Source organism: Accipiter gentilis, chromosome 26 (assembly GCF_929443795.1).
Source record: "Accipiter gentilis chromosome 26, bAccGen1.1, whole genome shotgun sequence".
NCBI classification, from domain to species: Eukaryota; Metazoa; Chordata; class Aves; order Accipitriformes; family Accipitridae; genus Astur; species Astur gentilis.
This window is the reverse complement of record NC_064905.1, coordinates 3,718,102-3,740,088: the sequence shown is the minus strand read 5'-3', so window position 1 is coordinate 3,740,088 and position 21,987 is coordinate 3,718,102. Positions and strand designations below refer to the sequence as shown.

General features: G+C 37.1%; 1 protein-coding gene across 1 annotated transcript in view; it reads left to right on the top strand.

The window, feature by feature from the left end:
* Positions 1–21,987, top strand: part of RANBP17 (RAN binding protein 17) — a 164,165-nt gene that overhangs the window by 10,956 nt on the left and 131,222 nt on the right. The window contains exons 7-14 of the mRNA XM_049829625.1: positions 2,599–2,764; positions 5,568–5,641; positions 6,082–6,201; positions 6,456–6,602; positions 7,751–7,923; positions 10,586–10,779; positions 14,722–14,827; positions 16,452–16,587. Coding sequence (XP_049685582.1) covers positions 2,599–2,764; positions 5,568–5,641; positions 6,082–6,201; positions 6,456–6,602; positions 7,751–7,923; positions 10,586–10,779; positions 14,722–14,827; positions 16,452–16,587 — 1,116 coding nt within the window. The remainder of the gene's footprint in view (positions 1–2,598; positions 2,765–5,567; positions 5,642–6,081; positions 6,202–6,455; positions 6,603–7,750; positions 7,924–10,585; positions 10,780–14,721; positions 14,828–16,451; positions 16,588–21,987) is intronic.

The following is a 21,987-nucleotide window of genomic DNA, read 5'->3' as shown; positions in this document are numbered from 1 at the left end:
AAACTTTTTTCAAAGACAAAAATTACAGTCTTCCTCCCTCTGTGTCTCTCTTGCTGTCTCTCAGTCTTTATCTGTGTACCATCTCTCTCTGTATCTTGCTGTAAAGGATGAACTATCTAAATTCTGAGCTTGTCTTCTTTTTTGATGTTTTTCTTAATTTAATTGTATCTCAGTTTTGCTGGGCCTACCGTCTCAGTATTTGCTAAAAGAATTATGTATTAAACTAGGAGTGACCAAGAAGAAGGACAAATTCTCTATATTATGGTATGACAGTGCAGTCAAATCTGGCCAAGGTGTTTTTCACTGGTTCCCTTATCCTCTCTGTAACATTTTGGGGTAATTCAGGCTGCAGCCTCTTAAGAGCCTTGACAGGAGGTGGTGAAGAACAGCACGCTGTAAACTGGGTCTCTCAGGACCTCGTAGGTTGAACTGAGATCAAAGCGGGAATTTACACTTTCCATTTTGTGCTGATCAAGGCCTTCCATAGCAGTGCAAGTGGCACCATGATGTACCATTCTACTTCTCTTAAGCTCAAGGAACTCTTTGGTTTTGAGAGCAGGTTGTTTTTTAAATGTTGCCTGATCTATTTTGACTAATTTGGGAGTGCTGGTTTATTCAGTTTTTTTGAAAACCAGATGAATTAGGTGTTGAAATTTGGACACAGGCATTTAAGCTAAGGATTTAAACACAGATGCCATCACAGTGGGTCAGTAGATCATGGTAGCAATTGCTTTTTGGCTAAAAGTATATTTCTCAAGGTTGAGATATGTGATTGAGATACTGCTGTAAAAAACAAGATAAACTGTGTTAGCTTACATTTCTTTCACAGTATGTTTTCAGTCTAACTAGCATGTTTTAGCTCACATTCGCAGTAAGTTTAAAGGGCACACGCGGTCAGCTAGCAGCGCTCAGCTAACAGGCAGTATCTTTTTTTTAATATATGGAGCAATTAAATAATGTGTAGGCCCTCACCTCTGAAGAGGGAATCCTCTGCTAATGGGCACAGGATGTTTTAAATCAGTGTTGGAATTGCATATTAATGGAGAAACCATGTGTAATTTAAAAGAAGAATTGGATATTTTTGGAAGAATCTTCTTAGGTATAGCAAACCCCATTACACATCAAAACAATTAAATGCATGTGTGAGAACCTGTATCTTGCAGCAGCCACTTCCTAGCTCTCTTCAAGTTCAGCTGGTCTACGGGTACTTTTTTAGTCTCTCATATGTTGAAAGGTTTGTCTGAGTGACATCACACAGATTTCCAGACAAATATAAGAAAATTATAATGAGTATCTTTGTAATGCCAACTTTAGTATAGGGAGCTGGTTTTAGAAATATTTTAGTGTCTATAATACATTGAAAAATACACTTAACTAACAAATATGGAATCACTAAAATAATTCCAAGAGTTTAAAAGTTATAGAGAGGATTGGTGGCAAAACAGATTGTATTTATACAAGACATACAGAAATTCAATGTTGATTTCAAAGCCAAATTCGTCATTCAGTGTCAATTCTAATGTGGTGCAACAGTTTATTATCAAGTTAATGAAGCATCTGATGATATACGGTTGATTTTAATTCCTATCATCTGAATTTAAAAACTTTTTGTTAATAAACTTGAGAGATGTGACTTTGAATCTGTATAAGGGGTAGATGAACTAGATAAAGTTGTTGCATTTCCATTTATTTCATTGTTTTTCTAGACAAAATTTTGTCAGTTTTTAATGTTCACAAACTGCATCGGTGACTAATGAATTTGAGGTTTGTTTTCAGTGCCATTATATTGTGCGTGTAATCTTGAGGTAGTAATTTCTTTAAGATAAAATGTTATTTAAATTATTATTATTATAATTACAGAAGGGGATTGATAAAATGTGTTCTTACAGTATGTTGAGTATAGACTTCCAAATCCCAACAGTTTGTTTTGCTTACAAAGTACCTTTTTATTCTGACACTACAGGGGTTATAAATCAGTAGAGACACACTGACAGCTGTATTTATACAGGTGTTGTAAATACCTACATTCAGATTACAGACCGTTCATTTCATTGTTTTTTAATGCCAGGTTTTTTTAGACTTGCCAAAGGAACAGTCTTTGAGTATGCATACTGTGAAACTCATACTGTTTAGCAGCCTGGACATCAAACTGAAAATAACCAATTGTTGAGATATTTTTTACCCATATGATGTATATGATGTATATTCCAAAAGTAACTGAAAGAGAAAAACATCAAACCTTGCAGTTTAATTTTTGCAGTGAACGTTGGCACTGTTTTAACAAACAATATCAGTGACATGCTGAGTTTCACCTAGAAGTATTTTATGCAAAAGGATTATTTCACCAGGCTTTTAGAAATTATTTATAACTCTGGGAGCTTTAGCTTGACATGGAAGAGGTCTCTGAGGTGGTAATAATGATTTTCCCCTTGTCTTTAAGGAAAGACTACCTTTTATTGTTGAAGGATTTATTTTTCTCTTGGTACGTGTTCTCTTGCTTTGAACTTTGCAGTTTTATATCCATACATTTTCCTTTTCAAAATTGTTTTTGAAGCATGTTCTGTGCAGGTGACCTAACAAGATTTCTTTTCTTCTTAGCTCTTGGCAAAACCTTTAACCCTTCAGGACCAACAGCAACAGAGTCTAGCAATGCAACTTTTGAAGCTTGTACTAAACTGTCTTAATTTTGATTTCATTGGAAATTCAGCTGATGAATCTGCAGATGACTTATGCACTGTGCAGATTCCAACAAACTGGAGAACAAGTAAGAAAGGCTCATAAGTGTTAGCAGTCTGAAGTCTAAACCCGGTGGATTGTGTAACTTCTTTTGTCACAATACTTGCATATGTAAAGTAATTTTTCATGTAGAGTTTGTTGCTCGTGAGTTATTGATAAACCTCTTCTGGTATTTCTCTTGCACTTTTGCTATTGTTATTTTTACGGATAGAAGTAATAAATGTAGTCCGTAACATAGATATTCACAGCAAATCAAATTATTCCAATTAGACACTGAATACTATTCTAATTCCTGGCATATGAACACCTTGAAGACGTACAGATTTGTAGCATGTCTGTTTTCTCTTGTCTTCTTCCTGATGAAAAAAAAGTGTGAAATTTTTATTTAGTGTGCTTTTTTGCTCTAGTACGTGAGCTTGTTAATGAAGGCAGCAGAAGGGTTGTATCTTGGCTCTTAGACTCTAGAGGTTTGACTTCCTGGGCTTATACAGTGCAGATGGCAGTCTAGTATAAATGTGTCTGTGGTGGGTTGACCCTGGCAGAAGGCTGGGTGCCCACCAAAGCCACTGTAGAACTCCCCTCCTCAGCTGGACAGGCGAGAGAAAATATAATGAAAGGCTCATGGGTTGAGGTAAGGACAGGGAGAGATCACTCACTAATTGCCATCGTGGGCAAAACAGACTCAACTTGGGGAAAACTAGTTTAATTTGTTACTAATCAAATCAGGGTAGGATAATGAGAAATAAACCCAAATCTTAGAAACACCTTCACCCCATCCCTCCCTTCTTCCCAGGCTTAACTTTTCTCCCGATTTTCTCTACCTCCTTCGCCCCCAGCAGCACGGCCGGATGGGGAACAGGGGTTACGGTCAGTTCATCACATGTTGTTTCTGCTGCTTCTTTCTCCTCAGGGGCAGGACTCCTCACTCTCTTCCCCTGCTCCAATGTGGGGTCCCTCCCATGGGAGACAGTCCTCCACGAACTCCTCCAACGTGGGCCATTCCCACGGGCTGCAGTTCTTCACGAACTGCTCCAGCGTGGGTCCCTTCCACGGGCTGCAGTCCTTCAGGAGCACACTGCTCCAGCGTGGGTCCCCCACGGGGTCACAAGTCCTGCCAGAAAACCTGCTCCAGCATGGGCTCCTCTCTCCACAGATCCGCAGGTCCTGCCAGGAGCCTGCTCCAGCATGGGCTTCCCACGGGGTCACAGCCTCCTTCGGGCATCCCCCTGCGCCGGCGTGGGGTCCTCCCCGGGCTGCAGGTGGAGATCTGCTCCCCCGTGGACCTGCCTGGGCTGCAGGGGGACAGCCTGCCTCACCAGGGTCTTCATCACCATGGGCTGGAGGGGAATCTCTGCTCCGGCGCCTGGAGCATCTCCTCCCCCTCCTTCTGCACTACCTTGGGGTCTGCAGGGCTGTTTTTCTCGTATATTCTCCCATTGCTGCAATTGAGCAAGTTTTTTTCCCCCTTTTTAAGTACGTTCATCCAGAGGTGCTACCAGTGTTGCTGATGGGCTCAGCCTTGGCTGGTGGTGGGTCCGTCTTGGAGCCGGCTGGTATTGGCTCTGTGGGACACAGGGGAAGCTTCCAGCAGCTTCTCACAGAAGCCACCCCTGTAACCCCTCTGCTACCAAAACCTTGCCACACAAACCCATACAGTGTCCAAGCTGGCTTTAATGAAATTACCTTGGTTAATTCACACAGTTTAGCACTAGCAGCATGGAGCTTCTTGTAGGCTAATTTATCCTACTTCTTGACAAAATAAATGAGCCTGACTGGAAGTCTGTTCTGTCTAGTTAAAGCAGCTACACAGTTTCCCATACCTAAGATGGGAGGTTTAAATCTGGCTTACCTGTACAGCATGACAATTTAGTGTTTGATACTCCTCCTTATTTCAACGATATTATTCTTGATCAGTTTCCATGCTTAACACCATTCCTTCTCCATTAATGTACAGTAGCCTCTAATGGCAGTGTGAGGGATGAAGAGCAATAATATATGGCAGGCAGGGGGAATACTGACAAAAGACTGAATTTGGGCAAGTGACAGTAATTTCACAAGGCACCCTAGGAAGGAGAAGGGGATAGGTTTTCCCAAGATTTTAGTTCAGATATTTTAATTACCTGTGGAGGGATCTCCCTGTAGTTATTAAACACAGAGAGTGCCTAAGGAAATTAACCTTTGTTATGGGATGCTTTATTTTACACAAGTCTTAATAATACTTATAAATGAAACAACTTTGAAATGTTACTTTATTTGTGGGATTACTTAACTGTGAATTATTGGTGAACTTTTTCTAGCCCGTTGTTATCCCTTCATAAAATAGGGTAATGTTATAGTTCATTTGATGTGATTCTACAGTGAATTGGTAACTTGGTGTTTGAAGTATTCTTTTCCATTTATCAGTTTCTAGACTTCAGGATAGCCTGTGGAACTTTTGTTAAAAACTTGCCTTTGTATAAATACAGACTAAACTAATCCTTAGTATCTGGAACCTGTCTTGTCTTAGTGTACTACTGTAGTAACCTGAAGAAATCAGTTTACGTACATCTGTTACAGAACAGCGTTCTGTAAGCAACTGACTATTGCATCATCTGCAGTTTAAGGGAGGTATTCTTTATGAGCTATAGGATAGATTAAATGTGATAAAAAGAGAATAGTGCTTTGTTTAATGTTGTACAATTAACTGATTAATGCATCTATTCATAGTTTATTCTCAACTACAGTGATATCGCTCTTACTGTTTTTGTTAAGAAGAAGATGATTCTATTAAAATGAAGATACTTAATTATTGCTTGTAGAGAGTGATAAAACCAACTTATCTTTTTCCGTAGTCTTCCTGGAGCCAGAGACCTTGGACCTGTTTTTTGATTTGTATCATTCCCTTCCACCAATGCTGTCTCAGTTAGTAAGTGACATGTAGTGATTTACACTCAAGTAATTACGGAGAATAGTCTTTTTACATCTATACTTTGCCAAAAGACCCTGTTTTATTTTGTGCATTAGCATGTTATGAGTCCCCTGGCTCAGTGCCCAGTCACAGTGTCTTTTCTTTGAACTTCAGCCCCAGTTTTTGTTTCTGAATCTGAAAGCATTCAGACCCTTCCTCCCCCAATTCAGCACTACTCAGCCACATAGAAAACACCCACCCAATTATTTTGATGAAGTCAGAAGCTGTTGTAAAAGGGAATTTTAAAACTGAGCCGTATTGTGTTCAATGATTGTATAGACATTGCTGCAAAAATAATTTTCAGCCACAGAATGTACTACAGACAGCAGTAGGTTAAGAGATGATTATTCTGAAAGTTTAATTTTTTTTAATCTTATAGTATTTTTTTTATTCTTCAGGCACTTTCTTGTTTAGTTCAGTTTGCTTCTACAAGGAGATCTTTATTCAGCAATCCAGAACGTGCCAAATATCTTGGTAATCTAATCAAAGGAGTGAAACAAATACTTGAAAATCCACAGGTATCTCTTCATTTTTTATTTCATTTATTTGAAATGCTAGAAGAACTGTGGATTTGTTTTTCCAGTTACAGTCTTCATTAATCTACTGAATCTATTAAAAACACTTTCAGCCAGGCATGTTTGCTTTGATTTTCTATTCAAAACAAAGCAAAACCCCTATGCAAATAAAATCATCACCCAATTAGCAATAGTGCTCATAAAATTTCTATTAGACTAAGCTGTTAACTTTTAAAAATTTGCTTCTTCAAATTTAGGGTTTATCTGATCCGGGTAATTACCACGAATTCTGTCGGTTTTTGGCTCGGCTAAAGACAAACTATCAACTAGGAGAGCTAGTAATGGTGAAAGATTACCCAGAAGTCATCCAACTTATAGCAAATTTTACTATTACTAGCTTACAGGTAAGAATATATACAGAAGTGTTCTCTTTTCTTCAACTCTTGAATGACAGAGAGGGGCTGATCCTGGTTCTCTGTGTTGGTGTTTTTTGAGGAGGTGGTGAGGCTTGTCTTTATGTAAAAATATATTTTGTCAGTGATGTAACTCAGATTTCTAAATGTTCTGGAACTGCTTCCCACTCTTAGGAAGTTTTGTAACGGGAGCAGATTTAAAGAAGAAAATGACAACTGAAGTAGGAGAGATATGGATGTTAATTCTCCAGCCTTAGTTCTCACCCTCAAAAAAAAAAAAAATTAAAAAAAATCCAACAAACTAAACCCTTTATCCAGCCCTAAAATGCTTACACCTATGCTCCCATGTAAACTTTGAAGTGCCTACACTGACTAGGCTCTTGAGTTCTGTTTTTGTGCATATATATATATATGCACACACACACACACTTGCCTGTATGCTGAGCTGCTGAGTGCAAAGTTCCCATCTGAGCTGGATTCAGAAGCTATGTGGAATAATGTCTAAATTTTTGAGGGACCCACATTTGTATGACAAGGACACATATCACAGGATCAAGATTCTCACAGTGTTAAAAAGTTTACAGATTTGAAACACGCCAAGATAAAGGCATGCATACTGTTTGAGTAATACTAGAATTGTTATTTTAGCATTTTCTCCAGAGTCTTTCTCTGGTCTTCAGAATAACAGCTGAAAATAGTTATCTTTAGGAGAAGATTTTGACCTTTGAATTCCTGAGTTGTCAATGGCAGCTCCATAAGCTTGGAAGAGAAAAGAAAGTTGAGATGCATTTCAGTTCTTTGCATTTCCTGTTAGGTGGCTCTAGACAGTTTCCCACTCAACATTTAGGATTTTTGAATGGCCCTTTTGTAGCACTTAAATCTCACCATGCACTGTGTAATAATCTAGGCCTAGCTCTGAGTTTCGAATCATGGATTTGATTTCACTTGAAGGAGGTGAGAGTGCCTACAAGTAATTTTGGATCTACTCTATAATGTGTGCCATAGTATGACTCCGTTCTGACCGGGTCCTTCAGTAGTTACGTGAATGAATAAGGCTACTTAAGATGAAAGCATCATGTTTCGCAACTAGAATTTCACACTGGGATGCTTTAACAGAAGTATGTTTTGTTTTCTTATAGCACTGGGAGTTCGCTCCAAATAGTGTTCATTATTTGCTAACTCTGTGGCAAAGAATGGTAGCATCTGTACCTTTTGTGAAAACGGCAGAACCCCACCTCTTAGATACATATGCACCTGAGATAACAAAAGCTTATATTACTTCTAGACTGGAATGTGTTCCCGTAGTTATAAGGTAAACTTGTAATTGCAACTTTAAAACTGTAATATGGAATGTTTAATTTTCTGATTTGTTGCATATTATATTTTGGTTATGTTTAAAAATCTAAGTACACTGGTTCCGATTACCATGGCAATTTCTTTAGATATCCTAATTGGCTGATAGCACTTTACTTCTTTTGCTTATTAAATCCAGGCCAAAATCAAATGTAAATTCTAATTGTTTTTTCTCTCATGGGCCTTTGTGTTTTGAAAAAAGTCTGTCTCCCCTCCCCCCTTTTTAAAGACTGTCTAAATTAACTATATTGTTCAGCTGTGACATGTTTTCTTGATGAGTCACTTTCTAGGACCATGGAGGGTAATGGGGGAAAGCAGAATGAACCCCATGCACAGGAAAGGGTGAGACTGAATAGAACAAGCTAGAGAGTAGCATGATTGAAATTGGCCAATTTAAAATTTGTTAGTTCAAATCTTCTTTTTATAGTTTAAGTAAATGACCTTATAGTCCACACTATAATATAGCAAACAAGAAAAAAAGTGTTTGCATTGCTGGAAGGATTTCATTTTCTCCAGGGGCTTTTATGAAATGGTAGGATCTCCTGTCAGACTACGGGACGGCAGAACGAGCCACATCTGCTTTTACTTTTCAATTTTACATTACTGAGATGATGTCATTTGTTCAGTTTGTGTGAGGAAGTGCATTCAATTTCACCATTGTTGTCCTTTTGTCTCAGCTTAGCCAAAATCTCATGTCTGCAAATTACATAATCTCTCATTTTACTGTTCAGTGACTAAGCTATAGTTGGTGTTATTTGCCTTATGTTATCACCATAGGTATGTTAAAGGCTGACTTCCTAATGGTTCAAAATCGTGAGCTTCTCTATCATTGTCTCAGGAACAAGAATTAATAGTACCTAGCGGAGCTCCCAGTGTTCCAATGCTAGGACAGGGAAGGACAAGCAGCTGATTGCAGGTGCAGTCTGTTTTCCTGGGCCTTCTCTCAACCAGCCTACGCTTCTTTTGGCATTTTTAAGTTATCGTCTCTGTTCAGCTTTTCTGTAATGAAATCTCAGGCTTGAACCTTCACGTCTCAGCTTTCTTCTTTATTGAGTGGTACATTCCATATCAGCTTCCAGACTTGAAGCAATCAGTAGGGCTGAGCTTCTGGGTCAAACAATCTGGCATGACCAGCTCCAGTGAAATGTGCTGTTGCCTTCATCAGCATCACCATCAGCACTGAAAATTCAGTTTCTTTGTTTGGCACTGATGAGAGATTCTTCTGGATGTCCTTGTTACGTTGTGGAAGATTAAGCTTTCTAATCTATGAAAAAAGACAGCAGGGAAAAGATGAGGAAAGCACTGATCTTCTCTTCTACCGGTCTGTATCATGCTTAAGACGGTCTTGGTAATGCTGTTGGCATGTATCCATTCCTAGCTCCAAGTGATTTGTGTACCACTGTTGTATTGTCTTATTGTCTTATGTGATGAAGATCCTCGGTTGTGGCATTTCTGTAGACAGCAGTATCAAATGTAGACTTTAATATCAAATGTCCAGACCATTCTTGAGAAACGTGGGATGTCGGGGAGCTGATTTTGTAAGACTTCTGTTTGCTCCAAGGAGATTAATAGATATCTCTGCAAACAAATCCTCTCTGCTGGAATGACCATTTTTCTTACAAACCAGTATAGTTGATAAAATCACCCTCCATTCAGGAGCCTTCAGCTGGTCCTTCAGACAGAGAAGTAGTTTGGAACAACGGAAGGAAAGTCCCTTTTGCCCTTTTGGAGGGTTTGAATAGGTATTTTCCCTTTTGAGTAAGGGTGAGTGAGGAACTAATGATTCCTCTACAAAGGATTTACAAGAGGATGCTTTTCTACAAACTAGAAGGGGAACTTTTATTTCAGATATTTGTAAATACCTGAGAGGAGGTCTGTTTCAGCCCATCTTGAACATTAGGATTTTCAGCTGCTCTGTATTTTGCAGAGTTTGGATGTTAGCACTGTTAGCTTTGTTAGCTTTTTGGATATTATCTTTATCTGTAGATTTTGTTGCCTGTGCAATAAAAGGGTAACCTTCTGATGAATAAACCTTTCCTATTGTGATTCGTGTAATGAGTATAGTTACACTTTATGGTAAGACTATTGGTCTCTTTGTTATAGGCATTCCATAGGGTCACAGCATGTTTACAGCAGAATAAAATAAAGATTTGTAAAGAAGTTGCATGGAATTTTACTGAAGCTTGCTTGTTGGCTTTGGTATCATGGTCTTGTGCTTAATTTGATGAATATGCAAAATCCATTTCTACTAAGTATTCCATTCTTTCCCCCCATTATCCTCTGAGAAAGATGCTGCTTGTTAATATTCTATTCAGGCACAGCGGACCTTAGTTCTTCAGGATTTACTTTTCTGTGTTCATACTGCCAACCTCATCTCCTCTCTTCTTTGCTTTTTAAAATACATGTTAAGAGGAAGGCACAAGTAGAATACTGTTCCGTGTTTGTGTGGATGTGCATGGGTATGTATGTAAATAAAATGAGATCTTATGTATCTCCATTGTATTTACCAGCTGCTAAGGCTTTTATAGCTCAGCCCTTCAGTGACAGTGATATAAGATGGGGATGGGAAAACAGCTTTTAAGCAACAGTGGCTAAGTGGTCACTTTTTATGTCTATTCCAGAGATGGCTTAGAAGATCCACTGGATGATACAGCTACAGTTTTCCAACAGCTGGAGCAACTGTGCACGGTTAGCAGGTGTGAATATGAAAAGACCTGTACACTTCTTGTACAGTTGTTTGACCAAAATGCACAAAACTACCAAAAACTATTGCACTCTTCTAGTAGGAATCCAATAGAAATCACAGTACAGGAAGGTTAGTATTTAATTTTTAGACTGTGTTTTATGTGCCAATAACCGTATACTTGCATATGAAAAAGCATAATGATCTTATGGCAGATATAACTAGACCTTTTCTGAAACTAGGAATTAATGGTCCAAGTCACCTTGCACTACATTTTCACTACTTGTCTTTGTATTAAATAGGATACATTGGCAGTTGTTATGTTTGGTTTAACATCTTGCTACCTCTTTAGAATATAGGCATGAGAGTTGTAAAAACTTTTAATTTCTGAAAATCGACATTTTAGTGCCTCAGGTGCCCTCACGGGAACCAGCTGCAACTTGATGAACAGTTTTTGAAAATGAAGATGTTAACTTTTGTTCTTTTTGCATTTATCTCTCTGTAAAAATTAATGTAACATTAAAAACCTTAATTTATTTTATACAGCTCTGTTAAGATGGATTGCCTAATTTTCAAGAAACTCAAGTTATTTATGGTAGTCTAAGTTGTAAAAATAATAAGTACTTTTTATATATTTTTTTTTTCATATACCTCTTTCGGTCCTGTCTGTGTCTCACTTAAATTTTCTTTGTAACTACTGGCTCTTTCCTAATATAGTTATCTTATGGCTGTTGCATCTTTACATGGATAAAGGGTGTTGTTTTGAAAAGGTGAGACAGGTTACTGCATAATACAGCTGTTTCTTTGCATGCTATTAAATGTTTGTGATTTATTTTGCTGCTTTTTCGTTGAGTTTGAATATGCTGATTTTCTTCTGTGTAGGAGCCATTTTTTCACTAATTTGTATAAGACCTCCTACTTACCTCATTCCACTTTCTTCTATGCAACTGTCAACTTTTTTTGGGGAGAACTTTCATTAATGACCTGAGTTCATTGACCAGCTGCAGTCTGAATTTGGCCCCCCATGAGTGAGGAATGGAATATAAAGGGAAACAATCAGCTGGAGTCTTTCAGTGTCAGTCCTCTGGGGATTGCCATTATGCGTTAGAAAACATTTGATGCAGTTTAAATATTGTGTTTCTGTTCTGCAAACTAAACATTTGTGCTCATATTGAACAATAACTGTTATATCCCCTAGATATACATAGTTAAATTTAGATGTTTAATGGCTTTTAATGTTACAAAATAAGTTAATGTAATATTAAGATCTCATTTTATTATACTGTCCTTGCTGTCTGTATCAATAGTGATGCAGTCATGGTTTACTAAAACAATAATCCCCAAGAAATGGGTCATTAACAGTAGTTAATGATTACTTGTGATCTATGGTAATGACTGATTTCTTTGGGATTATTGCTGTTATAAACCATAATTACAGATTATTACAGCAATAATTATTTTCTAAAAGAAAAGATGTTGTCTGCCTCAGTAATTGCAAAAGCAAATGTGCTGAAAATTTTAAATAGTGAAGGTATAAATGAGGGAAAGAAGTCATACCTATTAATTGGTATTGTGTTAAGAGAAGAGCACTATCATCAGAAAAATAACTATATACTTAAAAATAAGGTACTGCAATTTGTTAAAAGGAAGACAGGTTTTTATTTTTAAAAAAGGCTATTGGCCAAAGTGGTGGATCTTTGAACCAGGTAGCACCACTTCACGGTTGCTTTTTGATACCCTCTTCAAATGGCCGTTCTTTAGTAGCTGTTAGTGCTAAATTCATTTGAGCAATGGCTGTTCTCTTAGATGCTTCAGTTCCTTGGTGTTTTGCTAATGATGGTGCAATCTTTTAGTGTCATAAATTAACAGCTGTTTGTACTGCAACGTGTAGTGTGTGTGATGGGGTTTTCCTTGGAAGTGTCCTGTTTGTGAAGAAGCAGCGGTCTTGAAACAGGGAAATACGTTGGTTGGTGGACAGCTGATAGTGTTCTTCCGGATTATTAGGAATGGAACAGGAGCAATATGAGAGGATGTTTAGAAGTCCTCCTCATGTATCTTGTCTTGTCTCAAAAGTTAACACTTGTTCCCTGTCACAAAGCGTTTTTTTGTTACAGATCTCAGCCTGTCTTACATATTCGTGTGGTATTTTTTAAAAAATAAGACTGAGATTTAAGATAAACCTGAATGCTTTCCTGTACTTGTGTTGAAATCATCTGCATGTTATTCCATAATCTGCATTATCTTTTTGTGTATATTTATCTCAGCATCTTTTTTATGTATAGAACATGCTGTACTGAAACAGAATTACTTATGATGTAGCGTCACCAGAGACAGGCCATAAGGATACTGGAACACCTCAAAACTATTAATCGTTTCTGGTTTTTCAAAATAGAACAATGCAAAACAGGAGGGAAATTAAGTGAATTTTATTGTTATGTAAATGAAGACTAGTTTATCAGAGATTTGAAACAAACATGAAATAAGACTTTTGGTAGATACTGTGCATGTCCTGATATGTGTGTAGAAATAGCCAAAATAAAATATTGTTTTACAGTCATAACGTGGCCTCATTTGTTTATCTGTACTTGATCCTTTATGTTAAACTTCAAAATGAGTTCAGAAGGCACTTTATTCATCAGGGTATTATACTGACTCTTGTAAGTTATGCTGTTGTCACTTGCTAAAACCCTGGTACTGAGGGCAAGACATCTTCTAGTTTATGTAAATATCTCACTCACTGAGAAGCCTTGTTTGTAACTTGATTTAACTTAAATGGAAACTTTTCCAAGTTGTCTTTGCTTTGTTATTTTTCAACCAGTTAATTTTAATTTATTACAAAGTGTATTTGACCAAATGAAGATGGAGTCTAAAAATAGCTTTACTGTCCTGTAGTCTCTGCATTTCAGTTGAGGAAGAATCCTTTAGTGGTATCCTGAAGTTTTAACAGGTCTATATGTTACTTTGCTATTCAGGTCTTAGTTTTGATCTTAATTTAGGGGAAAATAGTGCATCCTTCCCGAGATAGGATACCACTGGTTACTGGAGCCACAAATTAAAAAACTGAAGCAGGAACCTCAGTGGCTTGAGTGGGTATCAGTAGGTCAAATTCAAAGATACTCCACTTTAATGTGCCAGAGATAAAAATAATCCAGGTTTTGCAATATGGCAATGATTTTCCAGCAGAGAGAGGCCAGAAGAATTCCCCCGAGTTCAGTGTTTGTAAACTTAACAGTTCCATATTTATTTATAAAGCAGGATTTCAGTATTTGAAAATCTGTACAGAATACAGTACATACACAAACTCAAGGAGTTATTTATGGAATTTACAGAAATTGTGATCCTTGCATTGTACTTTACTTGATAAGGCCTTTGCCAGTGGATCCTGTAAGTGCTTTAGTGGAAACTGACAGCTAAATGATCTGGAAGATCAGAAGGCATGACAGTGTGGCTTGAAATGGATGAGCTCTGTCTTTCAAATCCTTTTAGAAAACAGTCCGCAGAGACTTTCAAAACTATGTGGTGGTTCACAAACTCTTTTCTTGAAGACTATGTCTGACTTAAATATTTTCTTAAGTGCAAATCACTGTGGATAGTAGTTTAATACTACAAAGAATTCTTTATTTGAAATAGAAGTAAGAAACAAGTAGATTGTAGTGAGTCTCAATTACTTCCTAATGCTACGATAAGTAGATGTAACAGCCCCACTGTAGATAAAATTGTTCCATGCCTTGAAGTAACTTGTGGCAGGCAAGTGAGGATAGTAGGTTAATTGTATATCTAATCTTACCAGGCTGAGTTTGCTTAATTTGTATTTTAGGTTAATTCTTTTGTGTTTTATTTATAAGCATGTCCAGGTTAATAGGCCGTTCTAGTTTATCTGTCAATTCTGCAGAATTTTTTGTTAGTTGATTTGTCTTGGTAGGTTTTAAATCTGGTAGAGGGAGAAACCTAACCATTCTCTTGACAGCATTCTACAGTCTGACACCTTATAGAACTGCTGATACCTTATGGAAGTGTAATGTACTAGCATATAATGGTTTATAATCATTAACTGTTCTTTCTTTTTCATGTCAGGACGTCTGGCATGGCTTGTCTATTTTGTGGGTACTTTTGTGGGAGGACGATTAACATACACTAGTACTGATGAACATGATGCCATGGATGGAGAATTATCCTGTCGGTAAGTATTGCTTGTTTTGAATTCTTTATTCTGATTTTTTTTTTAATGACGTTTAGTATCAGCAGATACTTTGAATTTAAATGTCTCAATTTTTGTCCAGTTTTTGGATGGTGGGTGCTCAAGGTCTGTACTGACTTTCTGTGGATTGAGACCATTCTGCTGGCTTTGATCTTTCCTGATTCATCATCCTGAGCAGTGAAGGAGCCATTAAGGCTATCATTTCAAAACTGTGTTTCAGAGGAAGGAAAGAAGATTAAAGGCAAATATGTCTCTTACTATAGGTAGTGTTTAGATATGCCCGTGTAGCTACCTGTTTTCATTTGTGTGCTATACTTGTATACAAGTGTTAATTTTATTAGCTGTGAGCTATGGCTATTATTTTCTGCACTACTTCCTTTACGTTACTGATTGCAGGTGAAGAAGTGCAGAGGAACTGCTGGTCAACCATTGAAAATTTAGGCTTATTTTTAGACTAGATCTTGGAATAAAAAAGAAGGGTCTAGATTTAAAAATATGCATGCTGTAGTCTTCTTTCTACAAGTTTTAGGGCAAGGGGTGAGCTAGGGATTATTGTGAATGACATGTATTACTTGTGGCAAACACAAAGTATGTGGCAAACACCTTCTTAATCCTTGTTTTCACCCACAAGTATGTTAAAAAAGGCATGCATATTTGATCCTGTTATTTACGTCCACTAGCTAGCATATGAATAAGGACATACAACTAGAATTGGATAAAAAACTTTACATTTTCTCTTTTGTTTCTTGCCTTCCTAATCTACCCTGGGGCTCTGTGGTGTTAGCAGTCTTCCACTATGTTTTTATTAAAAGTGAGAGGTTTTAATATATAGGCTTACAGATGAAGTACCTACTGACTTCTAATCCAGTGACTATATATTTCAAAATTGGCAAAAGGTGAGAATATTTTTTTAATTGCTAGGGAATTAGGATTTCAAGGAATAGGTAGCAGAAGAACATGGGAAATTAAATAAAGAAATATTCCTTTAAAAAAAAAAAAGTATTAAATTTTCTTAGCTGACATAGGCTGAAATTGGTTCTTTGAAATCAGTCCTGGTAATATGGAGATACATACCAAGTAAGGATTTAGGTCAGGAAATATATGTTTGTTTAGATGTTTTAGGAGAGACAGAAGTGGGAAGAAGGGAGGCAGACAGTGTATTATATACTGCACATCTAAACTTATTTTTAAGTACAATAGTTTGTAAACGTATTTTTAAGTACAATAGTTTCAATTTCCAGGGAACTTGAACAGCTCTTATACTTGCTGTTTGAGACCCATGCTTCTCAAATTTCTTTGTATCTTTCATCATGGAATTGATGCTCGTAAGAAAGAAAAAAACTTTTTACAAACTCACCACAGTATCATGTATGTATCTGAGAAAATTTCAAGTGACAAAGTAATTAGAAAAGCTTTATGTTGATGTTTATGTTTAATAGTGGTCAATTAGCATAATTAGCATCTAAACAAAACAAAATCCTGGAAGAAATTTAGGCAAACAAAAAAATGGCTGATAGATTCCTAAAGAAATTAACTGTGACAATATAATTTAATTTGAGAGTTCTTCCTGAAAATGTTTTTCGTTTTTTTTTTCTGTTGTTAAAAGAGTTTTTCAGCTTATATCTTTGATGGATGCCCAGTTACCACAGTCTAGTAATGAAAAAGTAGAACTGGCAATTCTGTGGTTCTTGGATCAGTTCCGTAAAACATATGTGGGAGACCAGCTTCAGCACACCTCAAAGGTAAATATTTGCTGCAAACCACAACATTTGAAATGAAAAAGCCTGTGCAGGAGTTGACCTGCCAGTATATCTTAACACATAAAAGCTCTTGCGCTTAGCTGGTGGCCGATTGGCTAGATGGGGAGAGAGATGGACAGATAGATAACTTACTAATGTTTGTTCATCTGAGTGGGCTTCCAACCATGTATGCTTTTGAGTTTCAGCATGCTAGGAGTTAATATTTTAACAGCTATGTTCATTAAACAATTTTAGGTTACTTTGCATTTCAATTTTTTATTTCAAGCATTTAGCTGGGTTCTGCTATATTGTGTTATATTTCACAGCTGGGTACACAAGATTTATTCTTTTAATAGTTCTGTTCTTTTGACAGTTACTCACTTATGTGGATTCCACTGTATTTCTCACATTACTTGGCTTTTCTGCATTTTAAATAGGGAAGAGGGAAGAGTAAGATGCATTTTTTGAAGAAGCAGCAGTTAATTCACCTTAACTGTAGGGGACAGTCATAATATAGATGTTATAAAGAGAATGTCAGTAAGATGAGATCAGTTGATCTTGAGAAAGGCTGAAAGAATTCTGTTGGAGCCCCAAGCAAATCTTTAGCAAGAATTGTGACAGTGACTGAGATTTGGTTTTACTTGTCTAGTACTCTATCCTTGGTTTCTGGTGAATGGTCCCAATCTCAAGAATTCTTTTATCCCTTCAGGTTTGAACTGTACTTCAACTTTATTGTATGGTTCCTCACTTAGTATTAAAAATAAAGTTTTACACTATACTGAATTACTTTTTCATGAGAGCAATGTGTTCCTTTCAATTGTCAAAGCTGATTTGTTATTTTTAAGTATGGTGCACTGCTCTAAATGCTAAGTAACAGAAGGTACACGGTAAAAATGTACTCATGTTCCTGGTATTTTCATGAGCAAAACTCCTACTGATGGCAGTTCAAAGGCAACATGGCTATACGGTAGTTGTTATTCTGATCTGTAATTCCTGGATTATTTTTTCTTTCTATCCGATTTTGAGAGTTTTGGTTTCATCTTATATTCTGACTGATTGAGGTGTAACTGTGTGGAGAAGCCCTATCAACGTATAGTATGCTGTAACAGATTGTTATAGGAGATTGTATACTTAAGCTTTTTATGTCCATCCTTACAGAAAGCTGGAAGAAGCATTTGTGAGTGGGTGAAGCAGCGGGCAAAAACTGAAGTGCATTATTTATAATCACCTGGAGCTCTGTTGTCAGTAGAAAAAAATGTAAAACTTGAACATTTGCCAGCTACACCAGAATTCAATACATATGAATTTATTGAGCTCAGCAATGTGTTTTGAATAACCGTAAGACTGCCTCTGCAATTGCATTGTGTGGAAGGTTAAATGGTTAATTATTGAGTAAAATGCTGGCTAACATTTCCATTTGATTTACTGAAGTGCACTTTGTACAGAAAGAATTAACTTTTACCGAAAGTACATGGGGGAAAACTGTAGGATGAATTTAAGAAAATGGTTTTGTTTTCTTTCGCTTTATTGTTTTGGTTTTTCCCCCTGCCCTGATAACTGGACATGAATCAAACTGGTAATACATCATATTCCATATACTGCCTTTGCTTATGATGTGTGTCTTACAACCAGACTGGGAAAGTGGGAATTTTGCAAGGCTTTCATGGTGTCTAACATTTTAAAGGGTATTTCTAAATTCTGGCCCCAGTCTAGCAACTCCATAGTTCATTGCAAATGCATTTTCAAAGTGTGGGTGGTTTGGGTTTTTTTTAATGGTTTGATTACATCTACCAGTATAATTCAGTTTGCAGTCAAATTACACTTTCTTTTTTGTTCTGTTCTAGTAGGCCTGATGTAACAGCCTCTCATTTGCATTGATAGAATCCTGTGGTCCGTATGACATTGTTTTACAACAAAAGCTGTGTGTAAAGGCATCTGAACACCCAGTTTTGGTGGTTTTTTTTAAATTTTTAATAAAACAAAATGAGATGTTTGTATACATTTTACAGTTAAGAGAAAGACAGAAGGCAACACTTGTATGATTCTTCTGTTTTATCCTGCTGTAGCAGCAAGTATAGCAGCAGATGGCATTCTACCCTCACAGTTGTAAATCCTCTGATACTGTGTCTTGCTGGCAGCTATCTACAAGTACGCAATAAAAAGGCTTACACTTGGAAGCAGAAAAATCAGATATATATCAAATGACTAAGTTAATACACATTTATATAAATATTCAGGATTGCTTGAATTGTTTTATTTACAGAATGGATAATGGAAATTCTGCATGCTTCAGCCATGTTGAAATAATTTTTGAGAATATTTCTCTATCTCAGCATATGCTTGCATACAGAAAACCAGACAATTGTTAGAGAAGGCTGAGCAGTCTAATGAAATTGTAGAACAAGTCTACATAAATATATAAATTCTGTTCATTAACTCATATTCTTAAGTATGTGCATATAATAAATGCAAACTCATTATAGAAAAAGAAAATTGGCTAGGTAAATTAATGCATTCTTACTAAACAGCCCACTGGGGCTTACTGTCTAAGGAAGAATAGCAAAACCTTGGAGATCTCTTCCATGATACTATAATATACTTTTAGTACCATTACATTTCCAATACAAAAATAATACATCAAGACACTGTCTTTTGGATCAGCTAGACCTTTGAATGAATATATATTATATGTCTGTTTAATACTAGCCTGGATTCTCTGGTACTGTACAGCACTATTAATATCTATTTGTCTATCAATGGATGTTTTGTTTTCATGTTGATAAGACTTAGCCTTCACAGAGCCATCTTTTTTGTGGCATATTGCTGATTGGGATGCTGGCAGGGTAGTAGAAGATAAGCTGGCTGGAAAAGCACTGCGCTGTGCTTTACTGAAATTGTAGTCTCAGCTTCTATCTGTGGTAGCTCTAGCATTACCGTAGGGTGCCACTGTTAGCCACTACTGTAAGTAGTGTAATATTGCATTGAAATCTGATTCCTGACGTCAAACACACTGCTGTTTTGAATGAGGCTTTTTCCTTTGCAAGATTCTTAACATATCAACAACTATACAATTATTTATTTATATTTGCAAGTGACACTAGGCTGGGAGGAAATGATCACAAAGGACAGGATTTGAATTCAGAATGATCTTCATTAGCTGGAGAAATAACCTGAAAGTTTAAAATGCTGGTGAAACACCGTGCTTAGGAATGAAAATTCCCTCTTAGAGCTACCACTGGGAAATCTCTGACCAGGCAGCAATTACTATTTCAGAAAAAGCTGTGGAGTGTAAGCAAGGGTGACTCAACAGTACGTGTTGGTTTTGGACACAAGAAAAATACAACATCTTAGTGGCTGAAGTAGCAGGAATATTGTGTCAGGTGCTGGAATTTCTTATTCAGTTCTGAATATTTGGTTCTGATTGGGCTTCAGCTGGCACAACGTGTCCAATTTGGGGCACCACACTTTGAGAAAACTGTAGACAAATGGGAGAGTACACCACCACAAATAAGATGCAGAAGATACTGCTTTGGTTTAGTTTAGCAAATAGGATATTGGTGTGGGACAAAAATCGAGGATGTCAAGAGTCGTTCTAGGAAAGCTAGAGACCAGATGTTTTCAGTGCCCTTCAAGGGAAAGACAGGCTGTAATTGGCTTAATTTGTAGCAAGGAAGACTCAGGGAAGGCTTTTTAACTATACAAGTAACAGAGTACTGGTGTGTACTACCCAGGATGCTATGGGAGCTTTTGATATATGTCCAGGTATACTTAATTCATTCTTCCATAAAGTACAGAATAAACCAGAAGTCCTGCTGGTCTAATCTCATGCTTCATAATAAGACTGTTATAAATGGTCATGGTTGTTTGCTATGGCTTAGCCAGTGAAAAGCATGCTTAGTGGGGAAATGAGCCCTCCTATTTGTATTGTGTGTTATGTCAACCAACCACCAATAAGGAATTTTTCCGTTATTTCAGGGTTTTATTTTAGCCTGGCATGTTTCAAGTAACTCATTACAGCCTTTTTAAAAGGAAAAAGAGGAGATTTGGCAGAGGAGACTGACTCCTTTCCAGCTCAAAACCTGAGTTCACGCCTCACCTATCCATGCTAAGGAAGATCTCTTAATTATCTAGCCACAGGTGGGACTTTCACTGCAGTTTGGAGAGACTGTCTGGTGACATCTCTGCTAAGTTGTGTAACTTTCCATGGCAAGTGCAAAAAATAGGTTGGGGGTGCTAAGAACGTATTAGCGGCCATTTTTATTGTGGGTTAGAGCAGAGTTGTCAATTAACGAGCAGGTGCTCCATGAGTTACAGCGCAAGTTCTTACCTTGCTGTGGCAGGTAGACCAGATCTTGAGGTCTGCTCCTTGCGCTTGAATGCTGCTTGTGTTGTTGCAGAGTGTATTTGTTAACTCAGGTAATAAATATAGTTCAACATGTTTGTACTTGGGACGCTAATTTAAGCTAAACAAGGATAAAAAGGCAAGACTTGTTAGCCAGGACCTTTTCCTGCTTCCAGACACAGCAGAGGTTTGTCCTTGGAGGGGAAAAAAAGCTACAGGAGGGGTTTGTCGGCTTCCCTAGAGTGGTTCAAACTGCATCTATTCCAAACTCACCCCTGGGGGAGAGGCTAGATCAGCGGTTGATGGCACAGGCGGGCGTATTTGGCTCTCTGACTGTCTCTAATTGGTAGTTAGAGATTGCCAAGAGTAAATCAAACTGTAGCTCGTTGGATAAGTTTTGCCGATTAACGTATGATAGGAAATTTGACTTAGCTAAGTTAATGACTAAAATTTCTTAAGTTAACTTAGAATTGTATCTTTAACTTGAAACAAATTTAACACTAAGGCATCTTCGTAATCTGGAGTCCTGACACTTTTTAACAGTGTTCAGTTCAGTTTTTTGTATCTACACAGCTTACAGTGATTTTATAAAAAAGATGGGTTTGGTTGAAGACTTTTCTCTTGAGATATAGTAAAGAGTTATTCTAATAGTGTGCTCTTGAAAAGCGTGTGCATACAGAAGTCAAGTTCTTCTTATTGTTAGTTCCTTTGCATCTTCAGTTTTTGGGGGGAATGCTTTTAGCTGTTAAATATTTTGTGATTGAAAGCGTAAGTATTTAGTGAACAATTTGATGGTTCTATATGTGAGAAAAATTACGTTAAAAATATTAATGTAATTAATGTGTTAATTAGGGTTTAGAATTAGGGTGTAGAACTGTCCATCATGTCGCTTACACTCCGTTTTTTTTGTGGTATTCTAAGTGAGATTAAGGATTTTATCTCAATTTTGCACTTGTCATGTTTGCTTCCTACAGCATGTGGCGCTATTTAACTAGAGTTATCCCTTTAGTTTACTATTGCCATTCCTGAAACAGAGAGGTCAAAGCTGGAACCTGTTCCCG